The sequence below is a fragment of the Gopherus flavomarginatus genome, chromosome 1 (assembly GCF_025201925.1).
Source record: "Gopherus flavomarginatus isolate rGopFla2 chromosome 1, rGopFla2.mat.asm, whole genome shotgun sequence".
NCBI classification, from domain to species: domain Eukaryota; kingdom Metazoa; phylum Chordata; order Testudines; family Testudinidae; genus Gopherus; species Gopherus flavomarginatus.
The window spans coordinates 110,914,053-110,933,059 of NC_066617.1; the positions used below are offsets into that span (position 1 = coordinate 110,914,053).

Consider the following 19,007-nt stretch of genomic DNA (forward strand, 5'->3'; position numbering starts at 1 on the left):
AATCAGCACTGCTTGCAAAAACAGAGCAAATAAACCAGGGACTTAATTTCCACTTTCAAGATATTATAGTCCAATTAATTAAAGATTCCTGTATACATTAGCTGTTAATGCAGGATGCCTGATTGCAAGAAGTTACATTTCTATCTTCTGCTTACTTTTTGGAGTATGAAAAGAGAACCCCCTGGGTGTGTGTGTGACTAATGGAAACTATCATATTCTGTCTGTGTATGCCATGCCGCTGTCTGGAATTGTTTCCCGAAATGCAATTACTAAATATGAACACGCACGCTAAGCCTCCTGCCCCTCGAAGGAAATATTATAAGAGCTGCAAAGTTTGCATCTTGACTGAAACTACCCCAGAGCTGGGATTAATCAGATTGGGAAGTTTGGTTCAGATCAGGAAGTTTCTGTAATAATAAACAAAGTCTCATGCACCTTAAATGTAACCCTTGCAGTGCACCAGGGAAGGACTTACTAATGTTGGTAGTCAGAACGCCTCTTACTGCGGAGTTGAGAACCTGAACTTTAACGTTAGCCTCCGGTCAAAAATAATCAACATGCAGCTATTCAGCCTGAATGTAATTCTTTAAACCAAATGTACTAGCGGTTTTTAATCCAGAACACACAAATTTCAGGGTTTTGATCCTTTCTCTACGCTAGGGTAAGATGAAGGAAATGTTCCACACCACTGGAATAGGTACACTTGGGCTTACAAGATTGATTGGTGCACTAAATACTATGGATCTGATCACCAGGTTCCCCCTCCATCCTTTTTCTGTGGCTCAATGAGCATGTAAACCCCATGGAACAGATTACACATACGAAAGATATGTTTTGAATATAAATCTTTAAGGATGTTTCCCTGTCTGACTGGATGAAATATGCTTTTTCATTAATGCAACACACTCCAAATTGCATCCTGGGAACAAAGGGGTTGGCTTCAGAACATGGCAACTGATCTTATTTTCTGCTTTCAGCAACATGGGCTTTTATCTGTTTCTTAGACTTTTATAGGGAGCCAATCACCACAGCAACTAGGCATTTTAAAGGGCCTGCTCCTTCACTGGTACACCTCAGTATGAATCTCTGCCATCGTCCACCAACTAAGAATCTGGTTCCATGTATATGATGTGCTTACTTCATGAGCAATCCATAAATAAGGAAAACTGTAATTATCTGTAACAGTTTACTGATGATGAGTCAGCATAGCTAAATTAACGTACATACATGAGAACCTTTTTGTTCTATCTTCAATGTGGAGTAGCGATTAAAGTGGGTATTGAGAGGCAGGACTGCTGGGTTCTGTTCCTAACTGGCACAGACACGTGGTGCAGATACTGCAATTATTTTGGTCAGTGCATTTCTGTTGTTGGCCAGAGACACTCGTTAGATAAGAGTTCTTCCCCTTCTGTCTTCCCAGCACTTCACGGAGTTCCTGGATGAATTTTCGCAGGATGTCCTAGGCCAGCTCTTGAATGACCCCTTCATGTCTGAGAAAAATGAGATGATGGAAGTGGAACTGTCCCCAGCATCCCCAGCTCCCCTCATCCAGGCAGAACACAGCTACTCCCTGTGCGGCGACTCTCGCCCCCAGTCCCCGCTGACCCACGTTTCAACTGATGACAACTTCAATGAAGGTAACGGTGATGTGGATGAGTTGATGCTGACCTTTGTGGAAGAAACTGCTGTCATGTGCATTACTTGTGAATGGCGTAATATCGTAGCTGCACAAGCCTAGGCTGGTAATACTTTTAGTAAAGTAAAATGTGAGCATGCATGAGAGTGAATGATGACTAAAAATACATGGGAAAAAGCGTATGTTTTTAATTTGATTATAAATCTGTAGACAGCGTAAACTAAGATTGTCACCAGGCAGAGAGGTTCCACTCATCTGAAACTACTGACCATGAGTTACTGGAATTCAGCATATTAAAACATGAGCTTATTAACGGGGAATGAGATTTGAGGAAAGTAGGCTGTCAGGTGAGCTCTTTCTTATGAGCATAGAAGAAAGTTAGGGACTCATAAACCACACCATCCCAAAATCTTCAAATTAAGCTGCTTAATGCAAGACTTTTAAATCCAATGCTTGGCACTTGGCGCTCCTCAGTCCTCAACAGCATTGAAGAAATTACCACCTATTTTGGTGCCTAATTTATTAGGGCTGTCAAGTGATTAAAAAAATGAATTGTGATTAATCGTGCAATTGCGCTGTTAATAATAGAATACCATTTATTTAAATATTTTTGGATGCTTTCTGTATTTTCAAATATATTGATTTAAATTGCAACACAGAATACAAAGTGTATAGTGCTCACTTTATATTTTGTTTACAAATATTTGCACAGTAAAACCCAAAAGAAATAGTATTTTTCAATTCACTGAATACAAGTACTGTAGTGCAATCTCTTTATCTTGAAAGTTGAATTTACAAATGTAGAATTATGTATTAAAAATAACTGTATTCAAAAATAATAATAAAAAAAAACTTTAGAGCCTATAAGTCCACTCAGTTCTACTTGTTCAGCCAGTCGCTCAGACAAACAAGTTTGGTTACAATTTGCAGGAGATAGTGCTGCTAGCTTCTTGTTTACAATGTCACCTGAAAGTGAGAACAGGCATTTACATGGCACTGTTGTAGCTGGCGTCACAAGATATTTACATGCCAGGTGCGACTAAAGTTCATATGTCCCTTCATGCTTCAATCAGCATTCCAGAGGACATGCGTCCATGCTGATGACAGGTTCTGCTCAGTAACAATCTAAAGCAGAGCGAACCGACACGTGTTCAACCTTCTGCTGGTGGCACCTGACTCAGATGAAGAAAATGATTTTTTTTTTTTGTAGGTTCGGATTCTGTAGTTTCCGCATCGGAGTATTGCTCTTTTAAGACTTCTGAAAGCAGGCTCCACACCTCGTCCCTGTCAGATTTTTGGATGGCACGTCAGATTCTTAAAACTTGAGTTGAATGCTGTAGCTCGCATTGGTACCTTCTTTGCGTTTTGTCAAATCTGCTGTGAAAGTGTTCTTAAAACAAACATGAGCTGGGTGATCATCTGAGACTGAAATGTGGGTAAAATAGAACAGGAGACATACAATTCTCCTGCAAGGAGTTCAGTCACAAATTTAATTAACACGTTATTTTTTTAATGAGCATCATCCTCATGGAAGCATGTCCTCTGGAATGGTGGCCAAAGCATGAAGGGGCATATGAATATTTAGCATATCTGGCACATATGTACCTTACAATACTGGCTACAAAAGTGCTATGCGAATGTTTGTTCTCACTTTCAGGTGACATTGTAAAGAAGAATCGGGCAGCATTATCTCCCGTAAATGTAAACAAACTTTTTTGTCTTGGCACTTGGCTGAAAAAGAAGTAGGACTGAGTGGACTTATAAGCGCTAAAGTTTTACATTGTTTTGTTTGAGTGAAGTTATGTAACACAAAAAAATCTACATTTGTAAGTTGCACTTTCGCGATAGATTGCACTACAGTACTTTTATGAGGTGAACTGAAATACTATTAATTTTTACAGTGTAAATATTTGTAATAAAAATTGTGAGCACTGTACACTTTGCATTCTGTGTTGTAATATAAATCAATATATTTGAAAATGCAGAAAACATCCAAAATATTTAATAATATTCAATTGGTATTCTATTGTTTAACAGTGCGATTAAACACGATAACATTTTTAATCTCAAATAATTTTTTTTTAGTTAATCATGTGAGTTAACTGTGATTAATCAACAGCACTATAATGTATGTATTTAGGCATTTAACTTCAGATGCCCAAGTCTGAAAATCTAGGTCACTGCAATTAAAGTTCAACATACTGCTGCTATTCACTGGAAATGGGATCGGGGTGGGGAAGTGAGACAAGAAGTGTCCAGTGTCATTTCTCTATGGGGTACTTGTAGATGTAAGACTAGAAAAGAACCTCTCTGGGAAATGAAGGAGAGGGGAAGAAAAATAAACCAAAATGTTAGTTAGCTAAGGCTTGCAGAAAGAAGATGAGGTAGCAAAAAAGCAGACTGGTTAATGCTGGAATGAGGTTGATGTGAGTAAGAAAGACTTCTATAAATATATCGAGGGAGGGGGAAAACACTAGAGAGGAAGTAGGCTCACTAACAAACAAGGAAGGAGATGTAATCAACAAACCAGATTCTCAGCTGGTGGACATAGGCATAGCTCTGACAACTGAGGATCTGGCCCAATGATTCTAAAATGGTTGAGATACTGAATTACTTTTAGAAATTAGGCTTCTGGGGGGGAAATGGGGGAAAGAGTTGTGGACAACTGAAGCAGTAATAGAAACTTTGTGTAAATAGGTACAACTCTTATGAGGTGCTTGGGCATAGGGGAAGGGCTGTGGATCAAGGAATGGTGAGCATTAGCAGCTTTTCATAGCAGAGTTGCTGGCACACGCACTGACTTGCAGAGCAGGGATATGAGGGAAACATAGGGGTAGGACTGGAGGGAGGGAGGAGATTCAGCCCTAACCTGCCTGTTCTGGTGGGGAAAGCATATGTATGTGAAGATCCTAGCAGGTAAGATAGAGCTCTGACAGCCAGTGGCTGGGAGGGGGATAGGATAGGACTGTGAATAATTGGTGACTATTAAGAATAAAAGCCTTGACAGACTTTCACTCATACTAACTGGTTTACATTTCAAGGCTATTTTTGCAATGAAAAGCAGTACAATCATAAGCTGCATTTTTTTTTTAAAAAAGGGGGGAGACTAGTGCTTAGGTTTATAGGATTAGCAGTCTAAGCCAGTGGTCCCCAACCTTTTTTGTCTGGTGGGCACCAGACAACGAGCCACGAAGGACCATGGCAGTGGATGAGTATCCGCTGATAAGCAGCAATGTCAATAGGCGTCGCTGCCGACAAGCAGTGTCATCCAGAGGTGTCGCCGCTGAAATGCCACCGAAAATCGGCATTTCGGCGATGATGCCTCTGGATGATGCTGCTTGTCGGCAGCATTTCGGCGGATGCTCGTCCGCTGGCCAGTATACGAGTGCACTTAGATGCCCTGGCGGGCGCCATGGCACCCACAGGCACCGTGTTGGGGACCCCTAGTCTAAGCTGTTCATGTGGTACTTAACCTTAAATAACCCAACCACACTTCCTAAAATCACTCAAAGGCACTGGCCCTCATTGAGGACAACCGAATGAAACCAATGAAGAATTTCTAGGTGAAAGTTTGTGAAATGATCTAAAAATGTTACTTACCAAAAAGCTCCAATATCACTCATGTTTCCAAACTGCCTTGTCCGATTATCTTCACGCTCTTTATGTGGGAAAATTTATCTTATGGCCAGAGAACATGCACAAGAAACTTCAGATAGAAAGCATCTTTTTGAAGAAGTTGTAATGAAGGAAGTGATCTGAGCTTTGTTAGTTACCTTTATGGACAAGTCCAATGAAATTCAATAAGGGTGAAACACCAGGAGTTAAATAGGGTTCAAAGTGTTTGTTAAATAGGGTGCAAAGTGTTTGTTAAAAATCTATAGATTTTAATAGAGAATGATACTCTTACTATATAATTGAATAGATGGGTTTAAAAGTAGAAAATTAGAAAACTTTTCATCTATTAAATTTATATAGAACATTCCCATAAGAGCTGTTAAGATAGTAACTCTGGAGTGGTGTCACTAGCATGTCCCCATAATCACTGTTAAAACAAAAACAGATTGGAGGATACTTAGGGGAAAACTTACTGCATTTATGGCTGCAAGATGTAGCACTTGGGGGTGTTAAATACATTGACTAAGTGTTGAACTAATTGTCCTGATGACTTTTGGAGGGGGAAAAAAATCCAGAGAACTGTGGAAGTACTGGAGGACATGGGGTTAAGAACTGAATTTGTCACTTATCTTCAATGAGGTGAGGTGTGGGTGGAGCGCAAGTGCTGATAATTCCTGTCCAATTTTAACTTCAGTCGTTGGGGGAATAATAAGACAAATTCTAACAGAGCATCTGCATACGATTAACTGATAACAGGACTAGGATCAGAGGTGAAAGTAACTTAACCTGCTTACCTGTACACAGGGCGGCTGGGGTCCTGGGCAAGGTGTGGAGGGGGGCAGCTCTGGGCCCCCAGAAGGGGAGGGGCCTTGGGCAGATGGGGCGGGGCTGGGGCCAGACTCTCCCCCCACCCCCCCGTCAGCCTTCAGCACTGCCAGGCCTATGCTGTCCGGGTCTTTGGTGGTGATTTAAAGGGCCTGGGGCTCCAGCCACTGGTGCGGTAGCAGCAGTCACAGCCGGGAGCCCCAGGCCCTTTTAAATCGCCGGGCCCTGAGGTTGCCCCTTTTGCCCTTCCGCCCCATCAGCGGCCCTGCTGGTACAGTGAGCTGTGGACTGGCAGCCACTTTCTTACTGGTACCCATACCGGCTTACTTTCACCTCTGACTAGGATCTTCAAATTCCAGAAGAGGTATTGTGAAACAATCTTGCATTTTCCAGAAGAGGCCCTGGGTACTTGGAGTATATGTGTGGGGGGAGAGGGGGACGGAAATCAAGCGATGAGGCCAGAAAAGAGGCTGAGTGTAAAGAATGTATCAAGGAATCGCATTCTCTAAAATATTAGCCCACTGAGCAGATGGCTTGACACCTACTGCTGTATATTTGCATTCACTCCATGGAGATGAGTTGTGATCTTACTAACACCGGAGAAAATTCTGCAGGAGGGGAACAGAAGCAGGCTAGTTAAAAGGATTCTGCATATATACGCAGAGGGAATCCATAATGAGGAAAAGGAGCTCAGAAAAAAAGTACAGACCAATCAGATCAGATTTTGATACAATTTAGGATCTAGCCCTGTAGAACAAAGCCCTTATTTTGTAAAACTGCATGTGGGGCAGCATGACACTCTCTCTCCTCAGGGAACCCAGAACCATAAGCCATCGTGTAGCCCGTATGCAAGTGAGAGCTTTGCTGCTGCTGAACTGTGTCAGCTTCCTGACGCTCCAGCCTGTCTGCCTATGCCAGTCAAAACCTTGCTTTGCAGATAACAATCAGTGAACCCCAGTTCCAGAGTTTCCTAGAGATGTCTCCCTGTGGTGTCCAGCCCCCCTCACTGGGACGCTCACAGAAGTTACTAAGGTTGCTGCCTCCAAAGAGACAGAGCACACACCAGCCTGTTAGTGTAGCTGAGGACTCCCACTTGACTTCAGTATAACAGCACTGAGCTGGTTTTGTAATCAAACAAGAATAAGTTTATTAATACAGAACACAGATTTAAGTGATATCAGGCAAGAATAAAAGACAGAAAAGGGTTACAAAGAAAACACAAACCATGCTTTTTAGTGCCTAAAACTTAATTTGAGCAAGCTATGCCTTTGCCTAAAACCCTTTCTCACAGCAAATTTTCAGCAGCTCCTGCCTTTCAGGTCAAGAGGATTCGCTGTTCACAGGCTCTGAGGGTGCTGGTCTCTATGTCCCCTAAGTGATGAACATAGGAATAACCATACTGGGTCAGACCAAAGGCCCATCTAGACCAGTATCCTTTCTTTCGACAGTGACCAATTCCAGGTGCTTGAGAGGGAATAAACAGGTAATCATCCAGGGTCCATTCTGTCACCTGTTCCCAGCATCTGGCAAACCGAGGCTAGGGACACCATCCCCATACCTATCATATCCCCCTTTAATTGTCTCTTTTCCAACCTGAAAAGTCCCAGTCTTATTAATTTCTGCTCATATGATCCATCTAGTGATGGATAACTAGGCTATCTTGTACTCCCCTTATGTTTCCCAAAGTCCATTGTCTTGGCCTCAAGAGCCAGGAGGATTTTCCGGGGGTGCCAGTTGTCCCCTGATGTGCTTACTAAGCAGTTTCCTCAGCTGCTTGGTAGCTTGATTGCTTTGTTTACCTTTATATGTAAGGCTTGGTCTACACTATGCGTTTAAACCAATTTTAGCAGTGTTAAACTGATTTAACCCTGTACCCGTCCACACTACAAGGCCCTTTATATCGATATAAAGGGCTCTTTAAATCAGTTTCTGTACTCCTCCCCGATGAGAGGAGTAGCGCTAAAATCGGTATTACCATATCGGATTAGGGTTAGTGTGGCCGCAAATTGATGGTATTGGCCTCCGGGTGGTATCCCACAGTGCACCACTGTGACTGCTCTGGACAGCAATCTGAACTCGGATGCAGTGGCCAGGTAAACAGGAAAAGCCCCACAAAATTTTGATTTTCATTTCCTGTTTGCCCAGCGTGGAGCTCTGATCAGCACGGGTGGCAATGCAGTCCCAAATCCAAAAAGAGCTTCAGCATGGACCGTACGGGAGATACTGGATCTGATCGCTGTATGGGGAAACAAATCTGTTCTATCAGAGCTCCGTTACAGAAGACGAAATGCCAAAGCGTTTGGAAAAAAAAATCTACAGGCTACACAGTGCTGCCTGACAAGCATAACGGGAAGCCAGAGACTCAAATGGACGCTCATGGATTGAGGGAGTGGCGGGGTACTGAGGACTCCAGCTATCCCGCAGTTGCCGAAAAGTATTTGCATTCTTGGCTGAGCTCCCAATGCCTGTAGGTTCAAACACATTGTCCAGTGTGGTTCAGGGAATAGCTCGTCAATTTACTCCTCCCCCCCCACGTGAAAGAAAAGGGAAAGAAATCATTTCTTGACTTCTTTCAATGTCACCCTGTGTCTACTGAATGCTGCTGGTAGACGCGATGCTGCAGCAGTGAAGAGCAGTATCCACTCCTCTCCCCTGCCCTGTGGCAGACCCTGCAGTAGGACTGGTAGCCGTCCTCGTTGTTAACCCATGAGTGCTCCTGGCTGGCTTCAGGTGAGGCTGGCCGGGGGCGCCTGGGTGAAAAAGGAATGATTCTCGGTCATTCCCAGTAGATGGTACAGAACGGCTGGTAACTGTCCTCATCATAGCAATTGGGGGCTGAGCTCCACTGTCATAGCAGTGGCATGCTGGCTCCTCTCCCCCACACCGCTTAATGTCCTGCCTGGACTGTCATAGCACCAGGAGGCTGCCTTCCCCTCATTTTATCTCACTAACAAGTCACTGTTTCTTATTCCCGCATTCTTTATAACTTCATGACACAAATGGGGCGGACACTGCCATGGTAGCCCAGGAAGGTTGGGGGAGGAGGGAAGCAACAGGTGGGGTCGTTGCAGGGGCACCCCCCAGGAATGGCATGCAGCTCATCATTTCTGCGGGATCTGGCACAGAGCAGCTGTGCTCTCTGATACACTGGTTCTCTAGTACACTTGCCCCATATTCTAGGCAGGACTGACTCTATTTTTAGGAATCATAAAGGAGGGATTGACTCGGGGAGTCATTCCCATTTTTGCCTTTGCGCCCCCGGCTGACCTCAGCCAGGAGCACCCATAATAGCAGCAGACAGTACAGAACGACAGATAACTGTCTCTGCTATCATGCAAAAGCAAATGAATGCTGCTGTGTAGCGCTCAGTATCGCCTCTGTCAGCGGCATCCAGTACACATACAGTGACTGTAAAAAAAAAAAAAAAAAAAAAAAAAAAAAAAAAAAGGCTTAACGGGCTCCATGGTTGCCGTGCTATGGCGTCTGCCAGGGCAATCCAGGGAAAAAGGGCGTGAAATGATTGTCTGCCGTTGCTTTCCCGGAGGTAGGAATGACTGACAACATTTACCCAGAACCACCCGCGACAATGATTTTTGCCCCATCAGGCACTGGGCTCTCAACCCAGAATTCTAAGGGGTGGGGGAGACTGTGGGAACTATGGGATAGCTACGGAATAGCTACCCACAGTGCAACACTCCGGAAATCGACACTAGCCGCGGACCATGGACGCACACTGCCGAATTAATGTGCTTAGTGTGGCCGCGTGCACTCGACTTTATACAATCTGTTTTATAAAACCGGTTTATGTAAAATCAGAATAATCCCATAGTGTAGACGTACCCTAAGTGTACTTTCTTTGTCTATGGCTTACAAAGATTGATCCAGACAGGTAAATATACATTCCTTTGTCTATGGCAGGCTTGTTTATCAAGTCTGCCCCCAAAACCTATTTTAGGAACATAACTCTTTACATTCCAACCATCCATACATCACACAATGATATTCATGGCCAGTGTGTCACCAGTTTTTGTGTGATAACTTACTCAATACGTTTACAGTACAATAATAATGTATACAGTCAGTTGATTCAATTGTTTATTCTTTGGAATTCAGACCTCCTGTTGCCCCCATGGGGTGTCTGGACCATGATGTCACACACAGATGCTTTTCTGTTTTGTGGGGGAAGGCAATAACTTAGCATGCTTTTTAAAAAAAAACAAAAAAACAACCCTTTAATACCCTGGTCTAGCAATAAGCATTTATTGCTCAACCATGCAAGGTGCTGAGTGCCTTCTACTCCTGCTGAAGTCAGTGTGTACTGACTGGGAGGAGAGGAGTAGGAACATTGTTGGATGAGACCTTTAGCCTGTAATACTAAGGGTGCGTCCATGCTGCACGCTCTTCACAGCTGTGTGTGGGGTACATATGCTGCATGCTCCCTAGCACAAGTATAGATAGCATTCTAGATGGTGAGGCACTGCTTAGGTGAATAAAGACATGCCTGAACCCTTAAGGTGTTTACCCAACACAGCTCTCTACATACCCAAGTAGTGCCTTCCCCGTCTATGTTGCTATTTTTAGCTTGTAGTGTCCTGCTGCTGGAGCTGTTCCCCTCCTCCGGGGAAGGTTCTGACAGGAGGGAAGCACTGGGGAAAAGGTACCGCTGCCTCCCTGCCAAATGGAACCTTTTCCCCACTGCTGTGTGTAGCTACACACTACAACCCACATGCAGCCTGCTTTTCACTGTGGGGCATAGCTGCACATACCCTGCATGCCACTATCAGTGGTGTGCAGTGTAGATGTAGCCTAAGTGAACGTATCGTATGTACTTTCAAAGGGAAGCAATAACTACCAGTTGCAGTCATTGCACCACAAGTAACAATTCTATAGCACATGCCTTGCCACCCATTACTTTGCCAAGGCTGCTTATTAAATTACCATATATACTCAATCATAAGCCCGTTCGTTTATAAGCCAACCCTCACCCCCAAGATTGGTAAGTAATAATAGCAAATTTTTATGTCTCATTCATAAGCTGACCCTATAATTCAGGGGTGGGCAAACTGTGGCTCCCAGCCCATCAGGATAAACCGCTGGTGGGCTGGGATGGTTGGTTTACCTCGAGCGTCCGCAGGCATGGAGGTAAACCTAAGTAAACAAATGTCCCAGCCTGCCAGCCGCTTACCCTAATGGGCCAGGACAGCAACTGATGGGGAAATTTTGGGGGGAAGAAGCTGAGGGTCAGGGGAGTAACCCCTGTGACCACCCCCACGTGACCACCTCCACGTGAGCCAGGACCTTCCCACACTTTCCCCATCCCATCCCTTCCCACCTTACCTGGGACAGGCCACGGAGGGATGTCTCTCGCCTGGCTGGAGCTGCTCCAGCAGGCCGAGTGGCATGGCCGCAGCCTGCCAGCCCCAGAGCTGCAGCTGCTTCGGCGGGTCGGGAGAGCGCAGCACGGCCAGAAGTGGAGAGACTCCGGCCCCACCTCTTCCCATCTGGTTCTGCTGGCTGTGCTGCCTCTCCTTGTGCCCTATGTTGGGTGGGAGGGGGGAGGGCGGGAGCCGTGTCCCACTTCTCCCCATCTCCATACCCATTCATAAGCTGACTTCTTTCTCTGATGCTTCCCTTTTTTACTAAAAAAAAAAAAAAAAAAAATTGGCTTATGAATGAGTATATACGGTAAATGTTCTGATATATATTTTGGCTGTAAACTAACTTCCTGAGTTTCTTTTTTATTTAGTTGTTTTTAACTTGATGTATTTTAATTATGTAATTCTAGCAGATCTGCTACTTAGCATTCCGTTACCACTTATGTATTATTTTTACTTGAATTGGGAGTGGGCAGGTGACTGTTAAATCCCTCGCTGAAGGCCCTCAGCCTTATGGTGAATCATGGCTCTGGTGAATCACTAAATATAACATAGCTGCTCCATGGGAGGACACTTGCATAAAAGGCATGGTGGGGGTGGTGGAGGTGGAGAGGTTAAGCAGCGATGTAGAAGTGGTTTTTTTTTCATTCCCCACATCCAATTTCCTAAAGGATAAAGTTGCCTTTTTAAAATATCCTTGGAAATTGAAGGTCGTTTCCCTAGTAACAGAGATTCTAATTTAATTTCACTGGAAATTGTGTTGCCGTCCTAGCAGCAGGTGACAAATTCTGAATAGTGATGGAGTGAAGAAGAGGAAGCCCCCTCTGTCCACCCACTTGGGGAGAGGGTGGTGGAGTTTATATTGAATTTCTGCTGGAGGGAATCCCTCCGTCAGGCTATCAAAGAGCCATCAGTGATTGGCCTCTCAGTTTGAGGCAGGGTCCTAGTACATGTAGTACACAGGGAGGGACTTGCAGAGGTTTCTGCTTCATTGTGTGTGTCAGTTCAGGACCACAAGGTTTACCTCTATGATCCCCAAATGGGGACCGAACAAAACTGAGCTCAGACATGCTGCTTTAGAGCCTAAGGTATGAATCCAAAAGTTCTTGTTCTATGAACAGATTACGCAGATCAAATGGATACATCAGAAATGTCTCTCATAGGGAGTAGTAATGATATAATACCTAGCTCTTGCATAATGGGTTTCATCCATAGCTCTCAAAGGGTTTTAAAAAGGAAGTCAATATTATTATCCTCATTTTACAGATGGGGAAAACTGAGCAATGAAGTGACTTGCCCAAAGTTATTTAGCAGGCCAGTGGCAGAACCCAGAAATAGAACCCAAAATTAAGACTTACAACTATAATTTTCATGGCTATATCTTCAAGAAATGCTAAGTTGTAAATAACCTCCCACTGCTGCAAGCACTTAAAGACATACTTCACTTCACTTCACTTCACTTCACTTCTGTGAGTAGTCCCATTGACTTCACATGAGTAAAGCTAAGTATAGGGTTAACTCTTTTCAGGATCAGGGCCTTATTTAACAATGCATTTTCCTAATTCATAATTCTTTTAAAGTTCAATGTATGCAAAATATATTGTTAATTTCTTTCCAAAATCTTTTCTGTATATTTGTAGGTTATCTACAGAACTCATGTTGTTTGAAAGCTTCAATCCAAAAATGTCTGGTAATATGGGTGCAATGCATATCGTAGCTATTTTGCAGCCTATGTGCAAGGGATGCCTGGTGTCTGTTGGAATTTTCAGACTCTATTGTGGCATTAAATTCTGCATAAAATTTGTAAACTACACTGACCATCTTCAGGGCGAATCTGTTAATTTTTTTTTTTTTTAATGTATAGATCTGTGAACCATTTACTTACCCTTTGCTGACTATATTCTGGTGCTTTTCTAAGTTGGTGAATAAGGAGCAAAGCATAAAAATTGGCTGCATTCCACCTAGACAGAGCACATATATGCCTGGGGAGATATGTAGACAATAGCATGAAAATAGAAACTATGCTCCAGGAGTTGATGAGCTTATGCCAGAGTTAATTTCCTGCATTACAGTTTATTTCAACTTAACCATGAGCCCTGGGTTTGGGGAACAGTTGCAGAGGCTTCCTATGAAAGTAGGATTCTGAATAATTTCTAAGCGCAAGACATTCCTGTGTGGGGCATGCAGATAGAAGCTCTCACAGCATATTAAGATCTTCTGGGGAGTTAGGTCCCCTTTTGAAAGTTTTAAACCTCAAGAAAATGCCTTATTTGCTACTACAACTAGACAGGGGCAAATATTTCATCCCACTCCTTCCCAAAAAGTAGTAGGAGATAGAAACACAACAGAGGCACCATGGACCAGTGAATAGTGCAGCAGACTAGGAGATAGGAAAGACCTGGGTTCTATTCCTGGCTCTATCACTGACCAGCAATGGGTAAATCTCTTCTTATCTCCTTCCCCATCTATCCTTTGTCTATCTTGTTTGTTTCGATTGTGTACCCCTTCGGGGTAGATGCTGTCTCTTACCATGTTTGCTACGTACAGCACCTACTACGGTGGGGTTCTGATCTTAACTGGGTCCTGTGGGTGCTAATGTAATACAAATAGCCATACTAAAAGAGAGCAGCAAATAGCAGGAATCTGGAGGCTGAGGCTTCTATGTCTTGCTGGAGTTTTATGACCCTGAGGAAAATGAAATACTTTGTTGGCAGACTCTGCCTTGGGAGCCTCCTGGGGGTGTGTGAAGGGAGAAGGGTCGGCAGCATTGTGATCAGCTAACTAGCTGTTCATTTGATAAACTGTGGCCAGGTGGCTGTACGTTCCTTCCCCTTATCCCTGAAGGGCCGTGCATTTGAGATTATCCTTGGTGCACACCTGCCTTCTTCCCTGTGCTGCTGTACCCAGGAATGCTTTGTGGTTGCTCCTGGACTTGAAGCAACTTGCCCTGACTAAAAGCGAGACTTGGCATTTGTGGCAAAAACCATCTTGCAATTTTATAGCTTGAGGCGCAGAAGTTGGGTTGCCCCAAAATAATACCCATCCTGTTTTTGCCAAGGCAGTGTTATTCTCTAATGGGCTCTTTTAAAAACTAACAAACCAAAACCAAAAAAACAAGACAATGTGGAGACACTTGCAAAATCAAAGCTCCAGTTAATCTTCATATGCCTCATACAAACAGGGTCCTGTCCCATATGTTGTCAGCGGTTTGCCTTAAATACTGAATTAATGAAATGGAGGCTGCATAAAGTGGGGCAAATTCTTCACTGACCTACACCTGGACCATTCCCATTAATTCAGAGCAAAATGTTGTTTGTGAAAAGAAGTTCCCCATAGCTCATTTTGCAAAGGATGCTGTCAAGGCATCAAGGCTGTTTGTTTGCCTCCAAATTTGACCTTTTTTGAAAAGTGCATGTAATCCTTTCCCACTCCAACTCTCCACAATAAATGCTTCAGTGCTCACTTCTCAGAGATGGAGAGGGAACAGTGGTGCAGTGCTTTAATGGTCCTAGATCAGTGGTCTTCAACCTTTTTTATGACCAAGATCACTTTTTGAATTTAAGGGCAACTCAGGATCTACCCTGCCCCTTTCCTGAGGCCCCGCTCCTTCCCCAAAGCCCTGCCCCACTCACTCCATTTCTCCCCTCCCCTTGCTCTTGGTCACTTACTCTCCTCCACGCTCACTCACTTTCACTGGGCTGGGATAGGGGGTTGGGGTGCAAGGAGGGAGTATGGAGTGCTGGCTCTGTGAGGGGGTTCAGGGCTGGGAGTTGGGATGCAGCCTCCCTCCGGGCTGCACTGAATAGGGGGTGTTGGGGGCCCAGGGCCCTCCCACCTTTTGAAAGTGGACTGGCCTGTCCACTTTTCCCCATGTGCTCTGCTCCCGCCCCCATTCCTCCTCTCTCCCCCGAGGCCTCGGCCAGGTGGGAAGTGGCTCCCCAGCTGGGCTCCTGGGCAGCGGGGGGTGCCGCACTGCAGACCCTCCATGGGGAACTGTGGCCAATGGGAGCTGCAGGGGCAGCGCTTGTGGGCGCAGGCAGTACGTAGAGCCCCCTGCCCCTCCAGGGCCGCGAAGAGATGCCAGCCACTTCTGGGAGCAGCACAGGGCCAGGGCAGGCTGGGAGTCTGCCTTAGCTCTGCTGTACCACTGACCAGGAGCTGCCTGAGGTAAGCACCTCCTGGAAGAGCCTACACCCCACACTCCCTCCTGCACTCCAACCTCCTACCCCAGCTTGGAGCCCTCACCCCATTCTGCACCCCAAAGCCCCCTCCTGCACCCAAAATCCCTTCCAGAGCTTGCACCCCACACCCACACTCATGCCCCAGGTTCAGCCCAGAGCCCTCTCCCACACTCCGAACCCTTCGGCCCCACCCCAGAGCCCACACCGCCTCCTGCACCCCAACCCCTGGCCCCAGCCTGGTAAAAGTGAGGGAGGGGGGATGGAGTGAGTGGGGCAGGGCCTCAGGGAAGGGGTGGGGCAAGGGTGTTTGAGTTTGTGTGATTAGACAGTTGGCAACTGTAATTCTGTAGTGCAGGGATAATCAATTATTTCTTGACAAGGTCCAAATTTCTTGATCAAGGTATAGTCAAGGTCAGGACTTCAGAGAAGAAGAAAATAAGTAAATAAAAGTATTTTGGGCTCTGTTCAGAGCATCTAGTGGTCCGGATTTGACCTGCGGTCTGCCTATTGACTACCCCGGCTGTAGTGTGATCACTGTACTTCTGTCCCTCCCCCCCACTAGTTAATTTACCAGTCTGAAAAGTACCCCAGTGTTTGATTACCAGACAGTACCTCCTTTGTCAAGACTGTTTCAGTGGCTTTGGTTTCATTATCTTTGGTGGTAGCAGTGGGAGGGTGGGAAGTGGGTGGGGAGACCATCTGGAAGTCTGTAAAAGAAACTATTTGTAGATGAATGCAGCCTCTCACCTGATGGGGGTGGGGTAGAGAGGGGTGGGATTGGCATCTAACATTACAGACTTAATAAACGAGGCTTGTGTTTGCCTCTGAGCGTGCTGAGTGAGGGTAGCAGGAGTAATGCTGAGTGACAAGAGCCTGTGAGGTGAGGGATGGACAGAGAGCACAAGGAAACAGTTACTCATAGAGACAGGGGCCAGCTACCTTTCAGAAGCTGCAAAAGAGTGTAAATCAGACCACTGAGTTAGGATATTGTACTTTGCTATGAGTGATGCCTTCAGCAGCATGTGAGGGCTTTTAAACAGGCATGAGCCCTTTACAGAGTAAAGGGCACTGTTTGGTTCACTGTGGAGTGGGTTCTCATTTTCTTTCCGTGGAGATGGGGGTGGATGTTTTTCTTATAAAGCTTTGAGTCCGCTGCAGTATGAGCTTCACCTTCTGTTCTAAGCTAGCACTCAGGCTGCAGCTTCACTTGTCAGATGTCATCAGCCTCCATTATTTTTTGTTTCTTAAGGGACAATACATTTGAATGTTGAGGATTGTGAAAATGAGGGGATTGTAGTATTCAGGCAAGTAGCAAGCAGCATACAGCTCTGCAAACATATCTGTCTGGCCTTTTAGCGCCATCGTGCTGTTCCAGTGGTAGGGCCCCCACCTACCTCTGCCAATGCACCTAATGTCTGAACAGCGATGCTTCAAACTACCTGTTGAGAGACAGTGGGTGGTGGTTTTAAGAAATGGACAAATGTCTGCTAGAGGCTAAGTTAAAAATTACATGGCTTTAGTAATGACTTTAAATCCATTTGTAAAATCAAGTCTCCAGAAGAAAAAAGTTAGACTAGGATATATAATGTGCACTTAGGTTCATTACTGCTCAGTATTAATCCATGGTGGGTGGAAGGATCCAATGAAGGCCCTTTGTTGGAATCCTTGATGAAGCTGAGGCGTAATGGAACTCTGGTGTTTCAATGAACACTGCTAGCTCGCGAGAGTTCTGGCAGCCAACAGCAGTACTTTCAGTATAACACTGTCTTCTGGAGCCAGGGTTTGGAAGCCTTAGGAAGAGATTTGGTAGCAAAGATGACAATGAAATGTTTTAAGGTACACTCTGCTCTGGAGTGGTGGGGGCAAGGGGAAGGGAATACCTGTAGCTTTCTGGTCAGGTGGGTACATGTTTCAGTTGCACACTTTCAAAGAGTTGATTGAATGGATTGAGATTGTTCCTCATGTGTATATACGAGATGATTGTCAAGAAAGAGCCAGATGAAGTTCCTTATAATAATTTCCTGGTTAAATATAGTACGTCAATGGTAAACTATCTCTGCCTTGATGAGTATTTGATTGGTTAAACTGGCTTTTCAGGGCTAGAATAATTCCGAATAACTTCTGCAGAACTAAGTGGCTGTTACTGAGGCCTCTGGAGATTCCAGTGCAGCAAAATGACTATTTTTAAGAATGATAAATGTCTCTCTTTGTCATGGCAGCCAGGCCCTTGTGAAATCAGTGATTAGAACTGTTAGTAATCACCAAGTACAGCCTAGAGGGCAGGGCCTCCTATTTGTGTTATGTCCTGTGTCTCAGGAGAACTCTCAAGGCTGCTTCTTCAGTTCATTATGAATGTAAATTAACAGAGTGCTTTTCCTCCCAAAAGATCCTAAAGTGGCTTACAAACTACAGCACCATTAAAATGTGGCCACCTCTGGGGAGAAGAGAAGTAACAAACTAATGCACAGAACATTGCACAACAGCTGAGAGGAGGGAACATTTTGGCAGAGTTCATAAGAAAAGATTCGCTTTGGTGAAGAGTGCCACAGGATATTTACTGTCCAGACAAAGCAGAGAATATTGTTTTAAAAATCTAAATAATCCACACACAGTAAACTGAAGGGAACTCCATTTCAGTACAATGCAAATTTTCATTGTGGCAGGGAAGGCAGTGGACGTGGGGGGAGGGCTGAGAGGTCATGGTGTCCTTTATCCTGAGTTGAAATTTCAGCAGTATTGCCCTTGTCTCTAAATGTATGTTTATATTTTAAGCTGTTCAGAAGACTTCAGGCATAGACATTTAAAAAAAAAAAAAGTCTTAGCTCTCACTATACAGTTATTCTCCCTGTCAGAGCTGGGGTGGCTGTTTGAAGTTTCTGATTACAGGGTATAGGTTTTCATTTTTAACCCCCTCAGTGTGTCTGTTCAAATTACATCTCTTTTTGCCAGCAGAGTAAGTTAGGTTACACCGCAAAGTAATAACTAGTATCAAAACTGTACGTTGTCTCCCTCCTTCTAGTTACTCAATTGCCAGCAACATTGTGTACAGTCTTGATACCAGCAGGCAAAATGAAGATGAAGGCTTCACATTTGCGTCTGAACTCCAATAACTTTGTTCTACCTAAATATATTTGTTACGGGTTGGATCACAGAAACCCCCCTGGGAGCTGCCAACTGATGGACCAAGACTACCTCTGCTCCTGTTTTCCTTGCCAGCCCAGGACTCCAGCACCCTGTCTTGCTGAGCCAGATACTTCTGTCTGCTCCAACAAAGACCCAGGGTCTGAATTACTTGCCCCAAAGCTGCAGGTTTACCTGAAAGCAGCTCACAGAAGTGTGCTTGTCTTTAACACTCAGCTGCCCAACTCCCAATGG

The 19,007-nt window shown here is 44.7% G+C and overlaps 1 protein-coding gene across 3 annotated transcripts in view; it reads left to right on the forward strand.

The window, feature by feature from the left end:
* The window catches only part of CREB3L2 (cAMP responsive element binding protein 3 like 2), a 129,058-nt gene that overhangs the window by 75,058 nt on the left and 34,993 nt on the right, over positions 1-19,007 (forward strand). For all 3 annotated transcript variants that reach the window (XM_050918748.1, XM_050918751.1, XM_050918752.1), the window contains exon 2: positions 1,421-1,637. In XM_050918748.1, the coding sequence (XP_050774705.1) occupies positions 1,421-1,637 (217 nt within the window). The remainder of the gene's footprint in view (positions 1-1,420; positions 1,638-19,007) is intronic.